The 22,094-nt window shown below is 39.1% G+C and overlaps 1 protein-coding gene across 2 annotated transcripts in view; it reads left to right on the top strand.

Moving 5' to 3' along the window:
* Positions 1-22,094, top strand: part of PDGFD (platelet derived growth factor D) — a 144,822-nt gene that overhangs the window by 100,290 nt on the left and 22,438 nt on the right. For both annotated transcript variants that reach the window (XM_065730037.1, XM_065730036.1), the window contains exons 4-5: positions 12,434-12,493; positions 17,974-18,175. In XM_065730037.1, coding sequence (XP_065586109.1) covers positions 12,434-12,493; positions 17,974-18,175 — 262 coding nt within the window. The remainder of the gene's footprint in view (positions 1-12,433; positions 12,494-17,973; positions 18,176-22,094) is intronic.

Genomic DNA, 22,094 nt, shown 5'->3' with positions numbered 1-22,094 from the left:
TAGGCTGCATTTTTCCAGGGTAAACCTTCCCCTTGCAGGATTGAGATATTATTTATGAGATTTCCATGCCCTCATGAAGACAGACATTGTTTTTGTTGGGTTATGATTTTTTTGTTGTTGTTGCTGGCAGACTTGGCTGCTGCATGCTGCTCTCATGAGCCTTATGGTGGCAGCTCTGGGCCAAGCTCTGCAGGCCCAGGCTCTGATTTTCCTACCTGGAAGACAGGTACAAAGATCTTTTATGGAGTGCCATGAGCTTAACTTCTGCAAGACACTACAGAAGCTCATTGTGTTGTTCCTGTTTGCAGTCTGGGATTCTGTACCAGCAAGGTGGGATGCATTGCCAAACACACTGACAAACAAAGGGCTTTGTCAGCATCACTCTTCTGTTTGAATGTTCGCTTGCTTATGTGCCAGACTCACCTGAGATACTCTCTAGTTTAAGAAGCTGTCTGACTACAAAATGGAGGACTGCAATTCCAGATTCCAAACCAAGAGTATGAAACAGCAAACCTCAGTTTCAGAATGTGTTGAGCCACAGAGCTTTTTGCTTCTTGCATGAATCTGGTGGCTGGGAAAAGGCTGGTGGCTATTCTGATCCTTCTTCCTCCTTGGGATGCATTGTAACTGTAGCTCTTGCGATCTGTGCACTTCTTTTTAGCAATTTTTAGTCTCAGTCTGATTCTGCAATTCCAGGCACAAGTCATCAGAAAAATTCCTTCCCCCATGCTGAACAAGCCCCTGTGTTTGCAAGCCTGCACTGTTCTGTTCCCAGCACATTGCTTCTAGCTCAAATGACCTTGATGCTATGCAAAATTTTTCCAAAGACAGTCATAGCATTGCATAAATCTGATTTAGATTTTTTAACACGTACTTCTCTATTAAATTTGCAGCCTTCTGTTTTACTCCAAGCACATTATAAAAGTCCACGTGTATCTTCATAACAGTGTAGATGACAGATTTGTCACAGACTGTTTCTGATTTTTCCTTACACATGCATATTCACACTCATCTTTTATTAGTCACAGGGCTCCTATTCACTTTAAACTTGATGAGATAAATCTTATTAAAAAAAATTGTTGCATGAAATAAACTCCTGTCTGATACTGAGCTCTGTGCTACTGCACTAAACATCTCCTCAGGCCAAGTGCTTGAGTTGTTGTTATACTCTTTTGCCTACAGTCCCCTGTCTGTTTTCCAGCCCATGTGTTTCTATCCATGCTGAACTGATTTTGAACATACATGTCACACCAAAAACTAAAAAATTCATCACATTTCCTATGTTTTGTAATACTGAAAAGAATGCAGTTCTGTTTTCCTGGATTGTCAGTTTGATGGCAATTCAGTGCTTAATTAGAAACCATCTGAACAATAACTGCACAGGATCAGATTTTGAAACTCATATGCAGCACTGGAAGATAAAAGTAGTTTTTAAGTTTTGGGGAATTTTTCTATCATGTTGCCAGATCATTTCAGTAGAATGTTTTAAGTATACAAATGGATGTTTTGTGGCATGAGCCAAAGCATAAGAACAGGTGTTTTTGCAGTCTCACATTTTTAGTGTGGTTAGCTTGGGAGCTAGCACCAACACTGGGCTGCTTCCAGAATGCAGACTGTTTCTAATGGATTACTACTTCATTTTATATACTAAGATAGATGCAGCCCAAAAATTCTTATGAGCAGACTAGTTCTTTCTGTAATGAGTTATAATCACTGGGGTTCGGTTTTTGAAGAGTAACTTTAAAAATCTTTGAAAAAAAATGTAGAAAACAAAAAAAACCTTTAATCCTAGGAAAATGACCTAGACAAATTAAGGCTAATTTTTCAACTTCTGTAAATCAGGGTAAAACTACAACTTTTGGAGGACAGGTTTTTTTTTACACTGAGGTCTAGGTAGGAAACTTGAGATGAAAAAAATGTTTCAAAGAACCCAGACGCTGTAAGGACAAGAAATCGGACTGCTCCATATGGTTGGAGGTTTGTGCTGAAGTAGCTTCTAGTGATAGAAATGCTCTGCAAACCTTGCTTTCTCTAGAAGTAAACAGAAATTGGGAATGCGCTGCAGGTGTTGGCACCTCACACCAAGCAAAAAGCAATTGGTGTTTTTATAGATGAGGTGTAACTTCTGCATCTTATGGAAATGACGTCCTCATTTTCAAAATGTGCATCGTAGTACACATCTGAGCTCCTGTCCATTAGGCACCACCAAGAGTGGTCAGAGCACATAATATAAGGAAGAAGAAAACAGGACACTCTACTCACTTTATAGATTATCTCCATAACAAATATGTGGAAGTAAATACCCTGCTTTGCTGCCTTAGCAGCCTTGTCCACTGGCATTGCTAGCTCCGTGCTAGTGGGGGAACATCCTCCAGGTGTGTTATGAAAGAGATCAAAAGCAGATAAAATGCTTGTAATGCCAGCAGATGACATCTGGAGGCTTGCACAGCTGCTAATCTTCTGGTGGAGTAGTGACTTGTTCAGGAGGGCTTGTCATCCTGAACAACAGCAGACAGGATGGATGAGAGAGCTGTATTAGGACCAGCAATAAAAGCTCAGAATATAGTTCGAGTTCAGTAAAAAATGCTGTCAAGAAATGCTGTCAGGAAAGACTCATGTTTTTAAACCATAGATCAGAGTCCTTCTGGCAGAGATTGCAAGAGCACTCTCCTGGTGTTTTCTCCCTGTAAGTCTGCATTGCTGAAGGAGGTGAAGAACCTCAAAGCCTGGCGTGCTCAGACCAGCACTGCAAGGATGCAATGGCATGAGTCTGGGGCTACTCTGATGTCCTAGTAGAAAAGACTAGGAATTTCCAGTTTTTTTGATACTGTAACTAGAACTAGAATGTTTAAAACGGACTGCTTGTGCCTGTTGTGTGGAGAACACCTGGCATTATTTTCTGGAGAAGCCACTGGTACCCACAGGCCTCATGGTCTTCTGAGCACAGACCTGCCCATGGCAAGAGGTCATGCAGATGCTCATCCGCACCCCAGCAGTGAGGAGAGGGCCCACCTTTTCCCAGGGACCCCAGGAGGCTGTGGTATGGGAAGTTTTGGTAACCCCTTGTGACGGGAAAGCCTGATCCCCACACTCTTGCAGTATTCCTATGAATGCTGGCAGAAATCGCCTTGTATGACATGCTACCACATTGCTTGCAGATTAGTTTCATGTTGTTCCTCTTTTCTCAGCCCAGGCTCCTGGCACTAGTTTCTTTCTGAGTCTGTCTGTAACATCAAATATGATTTCTGCATTAGACCTTTTTTTTTCCATTTACATTCTTCTAAATGAAAGCTTATTTTTCTTTCCTACCTCTGCTCCTGACCTCTGGTAGTCCTGGAATATTTGTATTAAATGGTCTTTAAAAGACCTAATTTATTTTTTTCCCAACTTCTAAAGTTTTTTTTCCAGCTTCAATTTCTGTGACATTTTCTAGGTCATTAGTGTTAAACTGAAATAAACTGTTCCTCTTGATTTCCATTGCTTTAAAAATATTTAGCCTGTTGTAATTCTACAGCCATCTTCAGACTACTTAATTACTCTTGTATCCAGTCTGAACTTAAATAAAAATGTGTCATGCCGTAATACTGTCCCAGTACACACCTTGCTGGTCCTGAGACTGTGATCTGAGTTCCATGTTTGGAAGGATTTCCCAAACGAGTAAACAAATCCCAGAAATGATAATATCTGTTTCTTTAGTTAGGCTGCTTACAAAAAGGAGGCAAGAGAAAGATGTTTTCTTTTTATCTAGTCTTCATTCACAGTATTATCTATAATTGATATTCAGAAGAATGGTGCATAAAAGAAATGAGAAGCATTATTCTACCTAAGGTAATGATATTTAGCTTGAACAGCAGTGTCATTTTGTACAATAGATTTGGGTCTGAAAGCCCAGTCTGAATAGTTTTCCTCACTATTAGACTAAAATTAAAAGCAATTCCAAGCAAATGGTAGTACCCCTTGCTGTTCCCATTAATCAACTGCTTTTGATTCCATCAAAAACCTGGAAAAGCTGAGATAAACTGGTTCTTGTATTCCTCAGGGATTGTGTATTCTTTCTTTTTTTATGATTGCTATTATCATCTTAGAAACTTTATATAGAAGTCCTTTTATGTTGTCCTAAAAAATGCAATGCCTTCCAGTGAAGGCAGGAGGGTGAACAAATTGTTTTGCTTTGCATTATCTGTGAAACACAACACATGCTCCTGCTGCATGCTTACTGCAGAATTTAACGGCGTCCTCTGGGAGAGAGCTCAAAAACAAATGGATCTTTCACCAAAAAATCAATAGGTTGGGATTGCTGCTAGGACAGCTATGGTCCCTTCCTGGTACCTTTTTATACTGTCTCCTCAGCTTTGGAATCAAATTTTCTTGTTTCCTTTAGAGTCTTTAATCATTATTATTATTGCCCCTGCTTCTTCTGCCGCACCTCATCTACAGATGTGAGTGTGCATATCAGAGCACTTAGCAAATCCACATCATAGAACAATGGAATATTAAATTAAATTAGGCTGTTTTTGTTAATGATTATTTTCCAGTGACTATACAATGTGCATAAATCTATAAAAAAACATAGAAACTTGAGTGGAAAGAAAGAAAATGAATATCTATCTCTTTTCTTTTTAACCATTTACTGGGCACATTCCTTTTTGGTATCAGTCATGCCAACAAGAAGGACCCAAAATAACCAGCTGTCTCTGCCTTCTGTTAACTCTAGAGAACTTTTTTGCACACCTGGACACTGCAGGGCAAGCATAGTGTCAGCTTTCTCAGTTTTGCTCAGGGCACATTCCCCTATTACCAGGGAGCTGCTTCCAAACAACCTGCCAGTGAGCATGACAGTAGTTTACCAAGGTCCTCTGAAGGGCGCAGGACTCAAAACTGATAGTTTCCAGCTCCTGGGGACACTTCTGCCTGAGCTCTTGCTCATCTTTCAGCTCCACGACACCATCCACTCACCACAGCTGTGTCCCCATAAGGCAGCACAGAGGGACCAGAATGCTCCTAAATTGGGCCAGTACTGTGGCCAGGTGCACTCGGACGCCAGAAATGGGCACCGCAGACTGTCTGCATGAGGCAGAAAGAATTGCTGCCAGCAGCCAGTCTCTCTATAATACAAAAAGCACAAGGAGCAGCCACACTATTAACTTCACACACCTGGGTTGCATCCCTAGAGTGAGATACAGTGAACATGGGCTCTTGAGGTTATAGGAAATGCAGAAAGATAGATAGCATCAATGGGAGGAGAGTGGCCAGGGCTTCTGCACACTCATTAGTCTGACCTAGATAGCTTACAGGGCACTTGGCACAGGAGAATGTAGTTAGAAGTACAGGAAAATAGAAAAGAATCCACACCTGTTTATTAAAGGAGCTTATGTGAGGCCTGAAGAATAGTCAGAGGAAGGAAGTTCTGCATGACAAAACTAACTGGACTTCAGAGGAGAAGCTCACCTAGCCCCATGCAGAAGACAGTCAGTTAACTGAAGGAAGAGGCAATTAATAGGAGACACCAATTAATAAAAGAGCTGCAAGTCAGTTGAAGACAGTTTGCTGTAATACTAGAGGGAGTATCCAACAAGGGAGAGCTTGCTAACAGGAGTTTCAAAAGGGTTGGTCTTATGATCAGTTTTATTTTTGTCCCTAAGGATAAGAGCACAACCTGTCACTGTAGTGTGTTAATGAATTTTTCAGCACACACAGAGCTAAAGTGCATTACCCATGAACTGGAAAATCAGAATATCAGAGAGGAATATTGGGTGACCTTGAGCATCGGAGAGCTGGTTTGCAATGAAATGCAACCGTCCAGAAAAGATCAAGGAGGTCACTCAGAGATTAATAATAAAAACATTTGTTGCTAAATGATATCTCGCTGGTTAGGATAGCTGGGGGAAGAATGTCTTTGGGTGTATTAGGTATAAAAGCACTAATGAGGCAGTGGTTGCACTTTCTGGGGTACTTCCTGCAGTCCCCATAGCACAGGACAAACACATCTTTCTTGTTCTGTGCTCGGAATGGCCATAGGACTGTGTGGGGAAGAGAAGACATTTCCCAGTGACGGCCAAGACAACTTGGCTTGCTTACCGTAATAAAATGGATACTGAGAGGAGATAAAACATCTCTTCAGAAGCGTTGCAGGAAGAACACTCCAGAGAGGAAGAAAAGGACAAAACTGGCACTTCATTAAGTGCAGTAAAGATAAATTTAGCTTGGATACAGTCATCCAGCCTGAGGAGTTTGAAGGAGGAAGGAAAACCTAGCTAGGCTCAAATGGACACTGAACTACTTATGATGATGGAGCTGTTTGAAATAATTAGGGTTTGGAAGTGGCAACCTGCAAGATTGTGTCAAACAGTGCACCCTAATATCTAAATGCACTTGTCAGATTTGTTATTCTGGTAAAAATGATGAAGAGGGGACTGCAGATATTTAAAATTAATTTTGATTAATTCATATTTTGCTTACCTGCAATATGTACTGGAGCTGCTAGTAGCAAACAGAATCCTATGTACATAGACATCTAAGGATAGGCCTTTGTGGTAAAAGGGAAAATCAAAGCTAATGCATGCTTTGCATAGCATGGCAATGTCCTGTGAACTCTCTCTATGGGTGTATGCATCAGATGGGGTGCTCATGAGCAGCTTAATGCTGGGTGACATCTGATTTTAAAAAGGCACATTTATTGTCTTGTTTCAGCGAGTACTGTCTGACCTTTTAGAAGGATCATTTAAATGTCAGGGTCTTGGCCACTGTCATGGTATACCCCCAGCAGTGTTTAATTCCAAAACTAAGTAAAGTATGAAGAGAAATGTTTTTAAATGTATTTTTCTGTTTCAGTCTTACTTTAAGTGTATCAAACTACAGTTAACCTAAATCATTATTACAGTCTTACACTTTGAAATTTTAAGCATCCTATGCTTCCTGCTCAGTTACAAGCAATAAATGTGTCAGAACAAATCATGAGTGATTTTATATGTCATTTTGCACTGATTTTAACTAGTCATGATAAGGTTGTACCACTGATATGCAGTGGCAGTTGGGATTCAGAAACTCAATTTATGCCTTCTTTTAAAGAGCAGGGACTGTGGTATCACACATGGGATCAGACACTTGGTGGTGGCTGTCTGACCTTTTGTTACTGACCTTAGAGCAGTGGTGTTGTGGATGGCATGCCTTATAGGGCTGCACCAAGAAACAGAGAGGAAAATACTATGTGGTTAGATTAATCTTATCTGTTTTAGTAATGCTTCCCATCAGAGGTAACATATGATTGCACTTGCAGTTTGAATATGGCTGCTTTCAGATTAGAATCACTGAAACATAGAATGGTTTGGTATGGAAAGGACCTTTAGGATCATCTAGTTCCAACCCCTTGCTATAGGCAGGGACACCTACCCCTAGACCAGGTTGTTCCAAGCCCTTCACAGCCTGGCCTTGAATACCTCCAGGGAGGGGGTATCCATAACCTCTCTGGGCAACCTGTTCCAGTGTCTCACCACCTTTACAGTAAAATAAGATATAATCTAAATCTAACCTCTTCCAGTTTAAAGCCATTTGCTCTCATCATGTCACTATATGCCCTTATAAAAAGTCCCTCCCCAGCTTTCCTGTAGGCCCCCTTCAGGTAATAGAAGGCTGCTATAAGATCCCCCTGGAACTTTCTCTTCTCCAGGCTGAAGACCGCCAACTATCTCAGCCTGGTGAGGTGCTCCAGCCCTCTGAATTACAACTCTCTGATTAGAGCTACCTGATTTTCTTAAACTCTTGCATTGCCAAAAAAAGATCATATTATCATTAGTTCTTGGAGCTAATTACAGGTTGTTATCTGGAGAGATCAGGTTAAGTGAGCTCTGAACTTTTAAGATACTGACCTCCACATAGTGTTCTATTCTACAACATGATTTCTTCATTACAAATAACCATTGTTTTACTCTTTCCAAATCCAGTATCTTTTATTTTAAAGCCCAGACACCAGAATTTTAGAATGGTGTTTTGGCCGTCACTGTAGATAAGAAAAATGCAGCCTTCCCATTCCCAGTGAGTAGTCTGCTGCAGGAAAGAGGTACCCTTCAGCATCCTTAGGACAAGTGATAATAAACATCATTCTGATAGGGAACTTAAAACCTCATAATGTGATGGATTGAAAACACGATAAAATTAAAAGGTATTTCAAAGTGTGCATCTTTATCTTTTTATTTATTTTTAAGAATAGATATTGGACAATACTAAAACACTGCATGTAAAATTATAATGAATCAATGGAGATGTAGAAACTTGAGTATTTGTAACAGCATTGTCTTTAATTGAACTATGACTTTTGCTTTGCCCGTTACTTATCCTAACACTGTTGCTGTTGCACGGTATATATTGAGTTTTTGTTTTATTTGCTAGAAACATCTGTTGCTTTCTACATAAAATCTAATACCAGTAAATTTCAGTGTTCGGAGAAAACATTGGTATTAATGCTTGTTATAGGGGAAGAAAAAGAAAAATAAGAAAGACCTGATTGCAGTTTGTTAGAGTAATTTGATATAACTTCAGCTGCAAGCTTATCTGCATATCAGCTACCTGTCTGCTCATAGCTCTGAATGCAGTAAGTTCATTTTTAGTATAGTTTTAAAACAGCTGCCTCTAATTAATTGTAATACTAGAATAATTTCATCTCTTCTTAATTTACCCTATTTTTTTCTTTTTCTTACAGGGCTTCCACTATCCCAGCCATTCAGTTTTATGCTTTTGTGAAAGATTCTAGTTTCTTTCTGTTTCTGCTCTAGAACTCTGAATATTCTCCATTTTGCTCTCACTTGGTTTTGCAGAACCTGCTTTGTGGCTGAGCATATCCCTTCACACTATTACTCTACAAACCTCTAGAAGCAGCTTCTCTGTTATGTGTTTTGAAGCTGCCATCTAAATACTACAAATGAACTGCATGTAGAGCTGTAGAACTCAGCTCTTTCATCTGAGAAGATGAAATTGTGCTATTTTTTCCTTTGTTATGCTCATCATTCCCTAGTTTCCTTAGTTCCTTAATTTCCTTAAAGAAACAATATTCAATTAAATCTAGTTACCGGCAGGACGTGCAGATAGTGGCAAGCACTTCAGAGATGAGTTTACAGAGACATAAACTGTGCAGGGAGAGCTGCCAGTGCAGTGCCTGTGCTGTGGTGGTTGTGGCCTGTTCCAGGCACTGCAGCTGCTAAGACTTCCAGCACCAGCACACAAAAGATTGGATTTCAGTGATGAAGTGTGTAAAAAAATCAAGGACTGCAGAAATGTTAGAAAGTGCTTCTTGTCTGTATCTTGAGGACCAGACTGTAATCCAGGATAGCTCTGAGGTCCCAGGAGTTGCTGGATTTATGGTACAGCAAAGGGAGCATGCTCGGCAGACTGGCAGGCTTCCCACAGGCCCAGCCTCATCCCTGGCATCTTACTCATGTCTCCCTGTTCCCACTGACCCTGCCAAACCCCATGGCTTGAGCCCCACAGCTCCATTGGTATCTGTTTGCAGTCTCATGTATCCTTGATCATGGCCATTAGACCTCATGATCTCCATTTGTGAAAGGCTCTAGTGAAGCAAAGAGTATTCCCTGTGTCTCCACCTCACTTACTGGCGTCAGTGCTCAGACAGAGTGCAAACAGTGTCAGCCTGTGAGGGAGAGAGTAGCTTATCTTTGTCTGAAACAGATCCATGGATAATGCGTCAATGTCCATACATATATAACTCTGAGGACATGTTTAGGATTTGGCTTACTGAGGTGTAGCTGTATGAAAGGCAGTTTTCCGCAGTAAAAGTGGCTTCTATCAGAAGTTAAAGCCTGGTGGCTTTACTTGTAGTTTTGCTGCTTGTAGAACAGTAATTGCAATGCTTTGGTGAAGTCTTGTATAGTGTTATGTTATCGTGACGCAAATATGAATAAAAGTGCTGTTGACAGGGTGCTGTAGCCAATTATTTCTACTGTCTTTCCAGTATTCCATTTGAAAAAAGGGGTTGTTTTAATGTTTTAAATGAAAGTTTTAATGGCATTTTAAGTACAGGAGAGAACAAAGCCAAGTGATCACATGCAAATTCTCATACACAAGGTAATATGAGCTGAATAGATGGCAGTGAAAATAGATGTGTCTTTACGTTCTTTTAGGTGAGAAAAAAATAGTTTTGTGATGATGAGAACTGCTTTGACATCATTACTTGAAATAGCTGCAAGCAGAAGCCATAGATAATAATATTCATATTGTAGAGGTTGAAAGCTCCAAGAAGCCAAAAAGGACTGCAGCTGCCTTAAGTGATGGCGGAACAAAGCCATCTATTTGTGAATTGTTTATGCAGATGAAATACAATCACAGAATCAAAATACATAGTCATCAGGTTTGAGTTCCAAGAGGCATGTATACCACCTGCCTATCTCAGGGTGTTGGAGGGGCTCCATGTCGTCAGCCATCTCAAAGAATCACAGACTAAAGAAGCAGCTTTGATGTCTACAATTAGATAGCACAAGGGGGCTGTCACTTCAAAGGCAAAATTATTCCTTGTCTGCAGTCTTGTCTCCAGGCATTCAATGAGGCAGATTGTTCCTGTTTTAAAATAATGCTTCAGGACTCAATGACACTTTTTTCTGGAAATGATAAATGGAAGTTAATGACAGATAGGAAATGATTTCCAAGTTTTGCAACTGGCAGCTACAACCAGAGAATCCATGAGCTTTTAAAATCCATTTCTATGCACTTCAAAGCATTGCTTACCAATAACTGGGCAATCAAATTTATAGAAATTGTGACCAAGGTAACCCACCACTCCTGAATTATTTATGACCTGATCATATAATTTGTTGATCTGTTTACTCATTATAAAATGCTTGCATGAAATAATTTGCTGATAACCTTTGGCTTCTGTATTCATAGAAGAAAATGTCCAGTGTAATTGCTAATGTTTTAATAGCCCTACAGTTTCAGTGATCACCTGGTGACACTATAGTTTGACGGGGTTACTTAACTTCTACTAATCTTAAGTACTAAATATATCACTATAGTTCTACTGTCTCATCAAGAGAGAGGAACAATATTAAGGAAGAGAAAGAGTAATAATACTGAATAAATAATTTTATGCTTTTAGGACTTTTTAATTTATTTTTATACTGAACAAAAACCAGTTAGGATACATAAAGTTTGTGTCTGAAAGCAACTCTGCTCTTTCTTGACAAAGGAAGAAATTTATTGATGAACTCACGGATTACGTGATCATTTTTCTCTTTTGAATTCATAAGAAATAACAAATATGTGCATGAATGTATGGTCCAGTGCAGAGTTGAGTGTAGACTGAACCAGCTGAATAGCAGGTTTTCCATTTTTCTTTTCTAAGCTGTCAACTTAAATGCATAGTAGAGGCTGAGTTGGTATAAAATGAGATCAGACGTTGATCCGTCTTCTTTAAATTCATGATTCCATCATTAGAAATGAAAATCTTGGTATACACTCACTTCAGTCCACTTTCCTTACCTGTATGTTCATGCCAATCATTTAAGTAATGATTGCCCATCACTAGTCAGATGAGTGAGCTGGGACTCAGAGGACCACAGATCAATATCTACGTACAGTTCTGGCATCTGTATGTAAGCTAGTTACCTCAGGCTGCCTTTGTGAACAGTGGAGAGGATAAAGTATTTTTTAGGATCAATTCATGTCATTCCAGATTAGGTGTCTAAAATAGATCAGATGATTTGCATCCTAAAAATGCTAGTTTTAGTTAACCGTAAATGGAAAGAAGACTATCTTAGATGTTTGCTTTATTCAAAGTTAGATGATATAAATTTTATTCCCTTGCTCAGCTTAATCACAAATGCCTAGAGGAGTTTTGATAGGATCCTTCTAATGTAAATGTATGGTGGCTATGTTTCTTGGTCTAAATGGCTTAGTGGCATTTAGTGCTCTGCACAGACTAGCAAATCCTGTTCAGTACAAAGACCAAAAGCAGGACAATCATGTTGGAACAGCATTTCAAATGGATGAGTTTGCTTCTCACCATGACTAAGTACCCAAGGTACATCTACATTCTTTCCGTAGTGGTTCAATTTGGGAAACAGCACTCGCTCTGATTATATGCATACAGAAATGGCTAATGCTACTTCAAAGATATATGTAATGGTCTTGACTAGATTAGATCCTGTTATAAATAGAAACGAGTATCATATTACAAGTAATAGTAATACCTGGCCTTGCCTCAGCAAGCTTACAAGGGGCTTATTTATAGAGAACGAGAATGGAGAAACCCGAATGCAAGTGACATTATCCTGTAAAAAAAAAATTCAGGAATTACATATGATGATTCTTCTTTCATGGACTAGAATTCAAAGAGATGACATGTTGAATGCTGAGACTTTTTATGTTCTGTAGTTAATTTAGGACAGTGACTTAACAATGATTTTTCCTATGGGTTTTTCCCCTTTAGGATGATTTCCAGCATGCGGCCTCAGAAACCAACTGGGAATCAGTCACAAGCTCTGTCTCAGTAAGTAGTTTGTTTCTATTTTGGATTGATAGGCTTGAATCCAGATCACTACTATAGTGCCTACACAGAGGAACCATGTATTCACCTTTGGCAGAGGATGAAATAAGTGATTATCAAACTCCTGTTTTTTAACCAATGTGTTTGTAAGGATTAAAAAAAGAATTAGCGTGTGCCACCAGCTGTTGTGACCAGCCACTGGGAAAGATTTCTTCCTTCCAAACTCACCCTGCCAAGATAAAAACAAAAGATACAAACTCCTTACAATTTTCATTTATTAAACTTCTTGTTCTAAATAGAAAACTAAAAACAAGCTGACAGAGAAGGGAATTTAGCTTTTAATTCCTCATGTGAGATTTTAAAAAAGATTTTGTAATAAAACACTGTATCTAAAGTCTCCATAACCAGCAATGAAGAGGAAAGCAAAAGGGAAATGGAGAAGAAGAAGGAAAAATGAAGAGGAAGAGGAAAAGGAAGAGAAGGGGAAAGGAAGTGTATAGTTATTACAGTTATTTTTCCCTTCATTGCACTTGAAATTTGTCACTGGCTAAAAACCTGTCCCCTCTCACATTTCTCAAGTAAATCTAAATTCTGGGCCTATATTGTTAGAAATAGCAATGTGGCATTAGACGTCTTCATATGAGCAGTCCTCTCATGCATACACCATGGCTGGTTAGTGCCATGTCAAAATGCTTAGAAGCTTCCCTTAAAACACAACACCTTTGTTTCAGAAGTTAAGAGGAGATGCAAGTTGAGGAGCAGAAAATAAAGAGGAGTAAATCCTACAGATTAGTGTCTAAGACAGACACCAAGCGGAGAGAAAATTCTGTAGTGCTAAAATTAAAAGGAGTTAATCCAATTTCATCTGCAGTTGTCCTTGAGTTTGCAGCTACTGCTTGTTCTTTTCAATAAAACGCTGTGATAACTAATTCTGATGAAAGTCCTCAGTATTAATGTTAGCAGGTCTGAGTTCTGCCTCTGCCAAAATGTAGATATTAATAAACTGTTTTGTTGAAAGATATGAAATCAGGTTTTTTTTTTTCTAATATGAGATTGAAATAAAGCATCTATCTGGTAGAATATGTTTAAAAATTTGGTAGGCTGATGTTCCAAGATCGTATTCAGAGAGTGTTGGTCAATAGCTCAAAGTCCAGATGGAGATCATTGATGTGTAGTTTCCCACACTATTAAGACCAGTGGTCTTTAACATCTTCATCAGTGATAACTACAGTGGGATTGAAGGCACCCTCAGTAAGTTTGCAGATGACACCAAGTTGTGTGGTGCAGTCAACGTGCTCAAGGGTTGGGATGCCATCCAGAGTGACCTAGACAGGTTCAAGCAGTAGGTCCAGGTGAAACTCATGAGTTTCAACAAATACAAGTGCAAGGCCATGCCAGTCCTCTCTATCAGTACAAAGTGAGGTATGTAAGGATAAATCACAGCTGTGGTAAAAACGACTTTTGGATACTGGTGGATTGCAAGTTGGACATGAGCCTGAAATATGCCCTTGTAGCCCAGAATGCCAAATATATCCTGGACTGCATCAAAAGAAGTGTGGTGATCAAGGCAAGAGAGGTGATCCTGTCCCTCTTCTCTGCACTGATGAGACCTCACCTGGAGTACTGTGATATGGAGTCTTCAGTACAGGAAAGACATAGACTTGATGGAGCACATCCAGAGGAGGACCACAGAAATGATCCCAGGAATGGAACACCTCCCTGTAAGGACAGGCTGAGTGACCTGAAGCTGATCAGCCTGGAGAAATGAAAGCTCTGGGAAGAACTGATAATAGCTTTTCAATAACTAAGAACTGATAATAGCCTTTCAATAGCTAAAGTGTGGCTATAAGAAAGAAGGGGACAGACTCTTTAGTAGGGTGTTTTGTGATAGGACAAGGGGGAATGGTTTCAAACTAAAAAATGGAAGGTATTTATTGAATGTAAGGAAGAAGTTCTTTATAATAAGGGTGGTGAGGCACTGACACATTTTGCCCAGAGAGCTGGTGGATGCCGCAACCTTGGAGACACTCAAGGTCAGGCTGGACAGGGCTTTAAGCAACCTGATCAAGCTGTAGGTGACCCTGTTCATTGCAGGGCAGTTGGACTAGGTGACCTTTAAGAGTCCCTTCCAACTCAACTGATTCTATATGTTAGAAAATGTAAGGCGAGGGCTCCCTCATCAGGTAACTATGAAAATGAGATCACGAATATGGTAAACACCGTGTTAATTATCCTCCTTAACATCATAAAGAGCACAACATATCGAATAGCAATACAGGTGTTTTGGTTTTTTTTCATACTGAAAAAATTTTCAACAGTTCGTTCATTTTCTACATGTACTTATTTCTAACAATTTGTTGTTAATGTCTTAGAGGCAGGGAAGTTCAATGCCAACATTACAGTGAAAATGCTGATGGCTGCAGAAGATTATAGCTAAACCAGTAGCAGAAGGTTCTTCCATTTGGTTTTCATTGCATCCATTAGCCCTTTTTTTTATCCTCAGACAAAGTAATTTGGAGAGATTGAGTGATTTTTCCCAAAGATACCAAGGCAAAAAGTCCAAGGGCAGGCACACTCTTCGAGAGGGGAACATTTATGTTTTCTGTGGTCCTGAGGTTTAGGTTTTCTGTGGTCCTGTGGTGCTGAAGGGCAAAGCTGGACCTGCCAAATGCTGACAAGATGGCATTTTGTTCTGCTGTTAGCAAGTAAGCATGAGTAATACATTGTTGATGTTATTTTTTTTCCCTGAAACCCACAGGTAAAACAAAGGATCATTCTAGGATCTGGGTTCATTACGTTGCTTAGAATGAAAAAAACCTCTAATCTGAGGTTGTATCAGACACACAACCATATTTCTTATTTTCCCTCAGAATTCAAAAAACAGTCCTTCTGCCTGTATGACCAACAATTAACTGATGCACTCTGACAAGCCTGCCAGCTTCACAATACAAAAAGGAAATAGAATGGGGGAAATGCAGTAGAAATTTCAAGTAGTAGCACTGACAGGAAAGATAATTTTGTATCCCATGAAACTAAAACTGTGTTTAACACTTTTAAGAAATTTAGAAGAAATACATAATATGGAAAGTTTTTGCTATTCACCACTTCTTGTCCTCTTTGGATGCTATCTCAGAAGGCAGATTACAGTGAGCCAAGCTCTCTGTAGCCCATGCTTTGTTCTTGGCAGGACAAAAGAGAGGCATGTGGGCTGGCAGCTTTGAAGTTACTTTTGGGCCTGTCACCTGATATAGCTGCCAGTAGGCTATCTGAGCTGTGGCAATAATTCCTCTTGATTTGGCTGTCACTGAAAAAAAAAAAATTAAGCTTTTTTCTTTAAGCAAACTAGGTTGCACAAATGTCTCAAGTAAGGGGCTTTTGTGTGAAAAGAAAATGGGGAATGCCTGCTGTCTGTTAGTTTGAAATGTCCTGCAAATTCACAGCCTGACCCGCAGATCTCTTATGAAGTGGCACCAGGGATGACGGTATTGTTGGATTTCCTTGCTGTGCTCCACTGGGTCACTGGAGCAAACCACTTTTTTGTGCTGGTAATTCTTCAGCATCTTTGCACTTTCTCCCTCTGTCACTTTTGAAAGGGACTGCAAATCTCCGGTTCACAGCCAGGCTGCAATCACAGCCTAGCCACGCGCTCTTCTCAACAAGCTAGTTGTATTTCAGTGTATTTTTCTTTTGTATCCTCAAAGACTGCATTAACACGCATATGCCCAGCAACAGCACTGTAGATAGCAATGCTGTGTTTCAATGTCAGGAGCTTCTCATTTCCCAGGACTCCCATCTCTTTGGTGGTCACTATTCCAAGTCACTTAGAAGTCAGGAGAGATGCTTTGAGATATACATGCCCTGTAGTGGGGCATGAATTTTTAGAGCCATCTGCACTGCACTGAGCACAGCATTGTGGAGACACTACAAGTATAAGTGGGTCCTCTGAAACTTCTTGTGCTATTATTGATTATAAGCAGCAAGGCACAGCCTGGTTTCTTATCCATGCTATTGTAAGGCTTTCAGTTTACTCTCTTTCTTGTAGATAATAATTTGGACTTTCCATTCTTTGAGAAAACATAAGCAACAAAATATTAAGGATCATAAGTTTTGTGATATAACTAACAGCCAAAGACAAAACAAACGATTGCTTCAAAAAAACTATTTTAGCAGCTACTAAAGGATTCAGTCTTGCAAACATATGTGTAACATGAGCTGAGATGAACCTATCATTACTACTCAACTGAGTGAAGTTAATCACAAAGATTAATGGTTTAACATATGTATTTTCTTGAGAGATCAGGCAAAAAATTACTTTGGGAGAACCATTAATTTTAGATGTTGTATTTCTACTACATTGCTTCAGAGCTGAATTTTCAGAAGAGAAGAGAGTTTCATCATTTTGCATGGCTTTGCCCCAAAAATGTGACTTCAAAAAACAGAAATCCAAACAAAATGTTTCTGTTGCATTACACATTTTACTGGGGAAAAGTGACTATTTTTACTGTAGTCCTCCAGAATGTAACAACTGTGCAATATTAGTTTTTCTTTTGCACAGATCTTTACACAGCTAATATGAGGTATTGTGCTTCAAGAAGGAAAAATGAGGTATCAGGGCTCTGAATACTGTGTTTCTAAATCACAGCTGAGAAAAAAGTTTAAAGTTAATTCCAGTAAAAATGAAATAACTGCAGTCTTTCTGCAGAGTCAAGTTATACCATAAATTCAATGGGAGCCATATATGCTCAGAAAGTGGTACTTGGCCCTTTCTGCTTAGAAATAATTTTCTATCCGGTATCGTGATATTATTGTGAGGATAACACTATGCTGGTAATACTAATATGAATCATTACATTACTGAGATCCAAATATAATGTTTTCATTTTTTTAAGCATGTTTTATTTTTTCAGTATAAGAGTGGGAAAATTAGCATTCACCAATATTCCTTAATATATTATTCTTGGGAATAAAAATCCATCTTTTCAAGTCTTTAAGTCATATTTGTAGTCCAAATTGGCTGGGGGGGAGAATGGGTGGGGCAAGAAAATATAGAGTTGTTGTCTTTGTTTTTCTTTGCAGCAGTTTCTGAACTGCCTCTTACAGATTTACTAACAGACCTAGCACACTGCTGAAGGCATCACCCCAGCACTGTAAGATACCTCCATGATGTGGGTATGACCATCCCAGTGGTTTCATAAGAAATTTCCCTTATTTCTTGGCACATGTGCAAACCACCATCCCCTCTGAGGAGAGTGTGAGTGGTCAGTCCAGCAGTACTGTCCCTCCCCACATCTCCTGGATTTCACTGGGAGTTTGGTGTCCTTTCTTGCAAAATAAGACAGTCATAACACAGCCTGACCCAGCTAAGGACTTCAAGAGGTGGCCCAAAGTAGCTGTGTCAGACAGTAATGAGACAGGATTGTTGTTAATTGTTTTGAATGGTGGTGTTATTTTTCCAAGTGCACTGAGATGTATGTCACTCTTAGGGGGTCTCCTATCCCTCTCCATCAGTGACTGACCCTACGCTCACAGCAGAAGCCCTGGATCAGACCATTGCTGCATTTGACACGGTGGAAGATCTGCTTAAACACTTTAATCCAGACTCCTGGAAAGAAGATCTTGAGAATTTGTACACAGAAAGTGGCCACCATTATCGAGGCAGGAGCTACCATGACAGGAAGTCCAAAGGTAGGAAAAAGCATGAAATATATCTTTTGTGGGAAAAACAGGTTGTACCTTTCTTCTTAGAAATGTCATTTGTTTAATTATGAGATTCTGTTGCCTTTTTGTTTGTTTGTTTTTCTTTTTTTTTTTTTTTTTTTTGGTGCTATAGGGCAAGCTGCCATTGGTTACAACCAGGAAAAAGACATTTAAACCTCACTGAGTAGGATCTCACATGAGAAATCAGGTTGAAAACTGCCCACAACTGCTCGCAAACACATAGACCCATGTGTAAAGTACAGATGGTTCTCAGCTTCACTCTCTTAAACATTACTTTATGTGTAAGGCATGGGGCTCCTAATTACCTGCACTATCATCCACCATTAAATACCCTGTTTGGGATTGTTCTTCGTTGAGTGAGAAATAATCACTTTTATCACATTGTGTTTAGGGAGGCATCTGCTGCAGACACCTGCACATGCAGCTGTTTTTTTAGGATGTGAACATCTCGCTGTTTTTCATTATGTTGCCATCAAGCATTACTATGGCTTAATATCTCTGTCTGTAGTTCAGCAAAGAATGCATTTCTGGGTTACGTTTCTTGTTTCCTTCTGTTAGTGCAAATAACCCACCAAATAATGAAGTAAATAGATGATAGCTAGCAAACCCATACAAACCTATAACAATAAAAAAACAATATCGAGAACTGTCCAAATTGTGAGCATGGTTTCTGCTTAGTTTTGGCCCAGGCCAAGTGTCATTCTCCCAGGTCTCTGCTGGGCATGAATCAGGAGTTGACAGAAGCCAAATGACATTCCTGGTGGGCAGTTTACATGTGGCCACCTATTCTGAGTGGAAGTAGCAGAGTTGTGGTCTGTCCAATGCTTGCTGACCTTGGTGCAGCAGAATGATTGCATGCATGTACAGCATATTAGTTACACAACCAGCCTAGGCTGCAGCTTCTAAAATGTGGTGACCATCTCTGGTTTTTGTCTCAGCATTTCAAAGGAATCTACAGTAAAACACTGAGCACCTGTCTATTGAATGCTGGATCCCTTTACTTAACTCCATATTAGCTCCACTACCTCTCTGTGCAGCCTATTCCAGTGCTCCATCACCTGCACTGTGAAGAAGTTCCCACACACATTTGTGTGGAACTTCCTATGCTTCAGTTTTTTGACCATTTCCCCTCGTCCTATCACCACACAATACAGAGAAGAGTCTGGCCTTGTCCCTTTGCCTCCTGCTCCCTTCCAACCCCTACAATTCTGCTACTCTGTGTGATTCATCAAAAATTTCAGACAACCACAACACCCCATGTCCTGTGAATATGTCACCTGACTGCAACTGCATCACTTCTGAGATCAGTTTGATCTCATTTAGGGGGGTCTTTAAAACAGAAAGGCTGGATTCAGCACTGAAGACATATACCCAAATGAAATTAAAGGTCTGTTTTAATTTTAATAGAAGATAATTAGAAACCTGGATCCTATACTGGTTCTGTTCTCCAAATTTCATTTGATTCTCAGAGCATATTTGTCCGTATACCCCATATATATATATACGCATGATCACATGCATATAAAATAGCATTTGCTGCTTTATGAAGGCTGATCATGTTGGATACAGATATCAACCTGACCTTATTTTAGTGCCCAGAAAACTCAGATCTATAAATATTTTTTCTTTGTATAAATGTAATTCATCTTGTTTTACAAAACACTGTAAAAATATGAAGATTTTTCTAGTTATTTTAAAATTTCTTGATAAATTTTATTAAGATTTATTTTGTCTTGGCTACAGGAACAAGCACCAAAAAGGAAAGTTTTGTAACAGCTTTTCCTTTTTCCTTTTGTCTTCAACATAAGGGACAAATTCCCTTTCAGCAGTCCTCTGGACAAAAGTGCCTCAGCCCAATCAACTCCTTAAAAAAATTCAGTTAAGAATTTGTATTTAGTCATAAACTGTTGAGATTAAAGGGTTGTTCTTGGATGATGTCAGGAGCAGGGAATAGTTTTAACAAGTCTTTAAATTGGATCTGCTTGGTATATTTTAAACACAAACACTGTGGATCTCTAGGGAATGTTTATAGATGCTGGGATAACCTTGCTGCAAAGTGAGCAATAGATTACATCATTCTTTATTTCAGATATCTATAGCTTCTGTTTCTACTTCCAGCTTGGGTTTTATTACTTATCCTTAGTCAGAACAGCTATGGAGGAGATTAGAAAAATTTGACGTAATCTCTGCCTATCTTTCACATTATTTTCAGAACATGTCACATAAATTATATAAATGAATCTCTAATGATTTCACTCCTATCCAACTCTCTACTCATACCAAATTGTGCAAGAAAATTGAGTTTAAGTGGTGGTATTTCTGAATGTCAATTCTGATGACAGGAATATATAATAAATGACATTTAAATAGTATTTTTTCTTAATTTTGCATTCAGTAATCCACAGAGATAAGGATCACCATTAGGGAAATAAGTGCAGTATTTTAGCAAAGCTGAAACTAACAGGATCATAGATAGATGAAGTGGGAAAGCGTCAGGAGATTGCCTAATCTAACCTCCCTGCTGAATGCAGGGTCATCTACAGCCTTAGGCTCATCCTAGACTTTTAGCAAATCAGATCAAATTAAAGAATATCTCTTAAAGTAATTCCTTTTGCTTTACATCAATATGCTCTAGCTGACCTCAGCATCATAGTAATTTGGCTATTAGAAATACAGTGCTCTATAAAAGGCTATTACTAGCTATTTGGTTAATTCATACTGTTCTTAGCAAGAACATAAGTACACAGAGCAAAAGAAAACAACTATACTCTGCAATTGTGTTGAACTTCTGGCCTAATAGGTCTTGATTGTTTTAGAGAATCATAAGGAACATGTTTAGAAGTGCTTGACAGAAACTTTTTCATTTTACAGGTTGTTTTTTTCTGAAAGCATCAGCATATTAACTTGATAATATTTGAAGAGCTCTTCAGACACAGTGTTGTAAGCAGTTCCAAACATCAATCAAACACCTTTTAACTTTTCCCATGTTTGTTTGCATTTTTCTTTTGTTATTCACTCTGAAGTGTTATATTCCATTGAAAAATGCATTAGAAGTTAAAAAAAAAAAAAAGAATTTAGAACCCCTGACTATGAAATGATCTGTGTATGAAGAAAGAGAGAGAAAATATGCAGCATCTCATCATAGAATTAGATACAAAAGAAAGGATTCATCTTCAAAAATACATGTTTTTTCAAGAATAGACCTCGTAACACATGTGAGTTCATTCCGGTAATGAGCACGACTACACATGCCTCAGATCATTTTCTTTTTGAGAGACAGTAAGCAAGAAGCCTTTAGCTATCAGCAGAAATTAGTCAGGTGGGATATCCTTGTCTGTCTACAGTGGGGACTTTACAAGTTCAATAAATGAACACTTGCTAGCTGTTCTACTGTTCTCTAGAAGAGGAGTAGCAAGATGACACCACAAGTCTTAATGGAATGTTTCTGCCATCCGTTGCCAAGCCCAGTATCAAGCAAGTAGCACCATGTCCTTAACGATACCTTTTAATTATCACTGCTGCAATGCTCTAACAAGAAGTAAAGTTTGAACTCAGGAATGTTATTTCTCAGGAGTTTGCAAACAGTGGCCAATGAATTACTGCAGACATCCATGCATGCTTCCTTGAAAGGTTCTGGGATTGCTGCCAGCAAGTTTCAGTGTGCCAGACCTTGCTCATGGCATATGTGAATATTCTGAGTAGATGGAATACCTTCTAGAGTAGCTGCTAATACAAAGTATTCCCTCTGCTAAAAAATAAAATAAAACAACAAAAGAAAAAGTGTAATTTTTGCTCTCTTCTTCATTTGGGAACCAAGGTGTTTGTTGGATTCAAGTGGTGCACATTCTTTCATTTCACAGCTGTAATTCAGATCTACATTCGCATT

The sequence above is a fragment of the Cyrtonyx montezumae genome, unplaced genomic scaffold (genome assembly GCF_038088225.1).
Source record: "Cyrtonyx montezumae isolate F1298 unplaced genomic scaffold, pur_monq_1.0 scaffold_12, whole genome shotgun sequence".
Classification (NCBI taxonomy): domain Eukaryota; kingdom Metazoa; phylum Chordata; class Aves; order Galliformes; family Odontophoridae; genus Cyrtonyx; species Cyrtonyx montezumae.
This window is presented reverse-complemented; position numbering and strand designations above follow the sequence as displayed.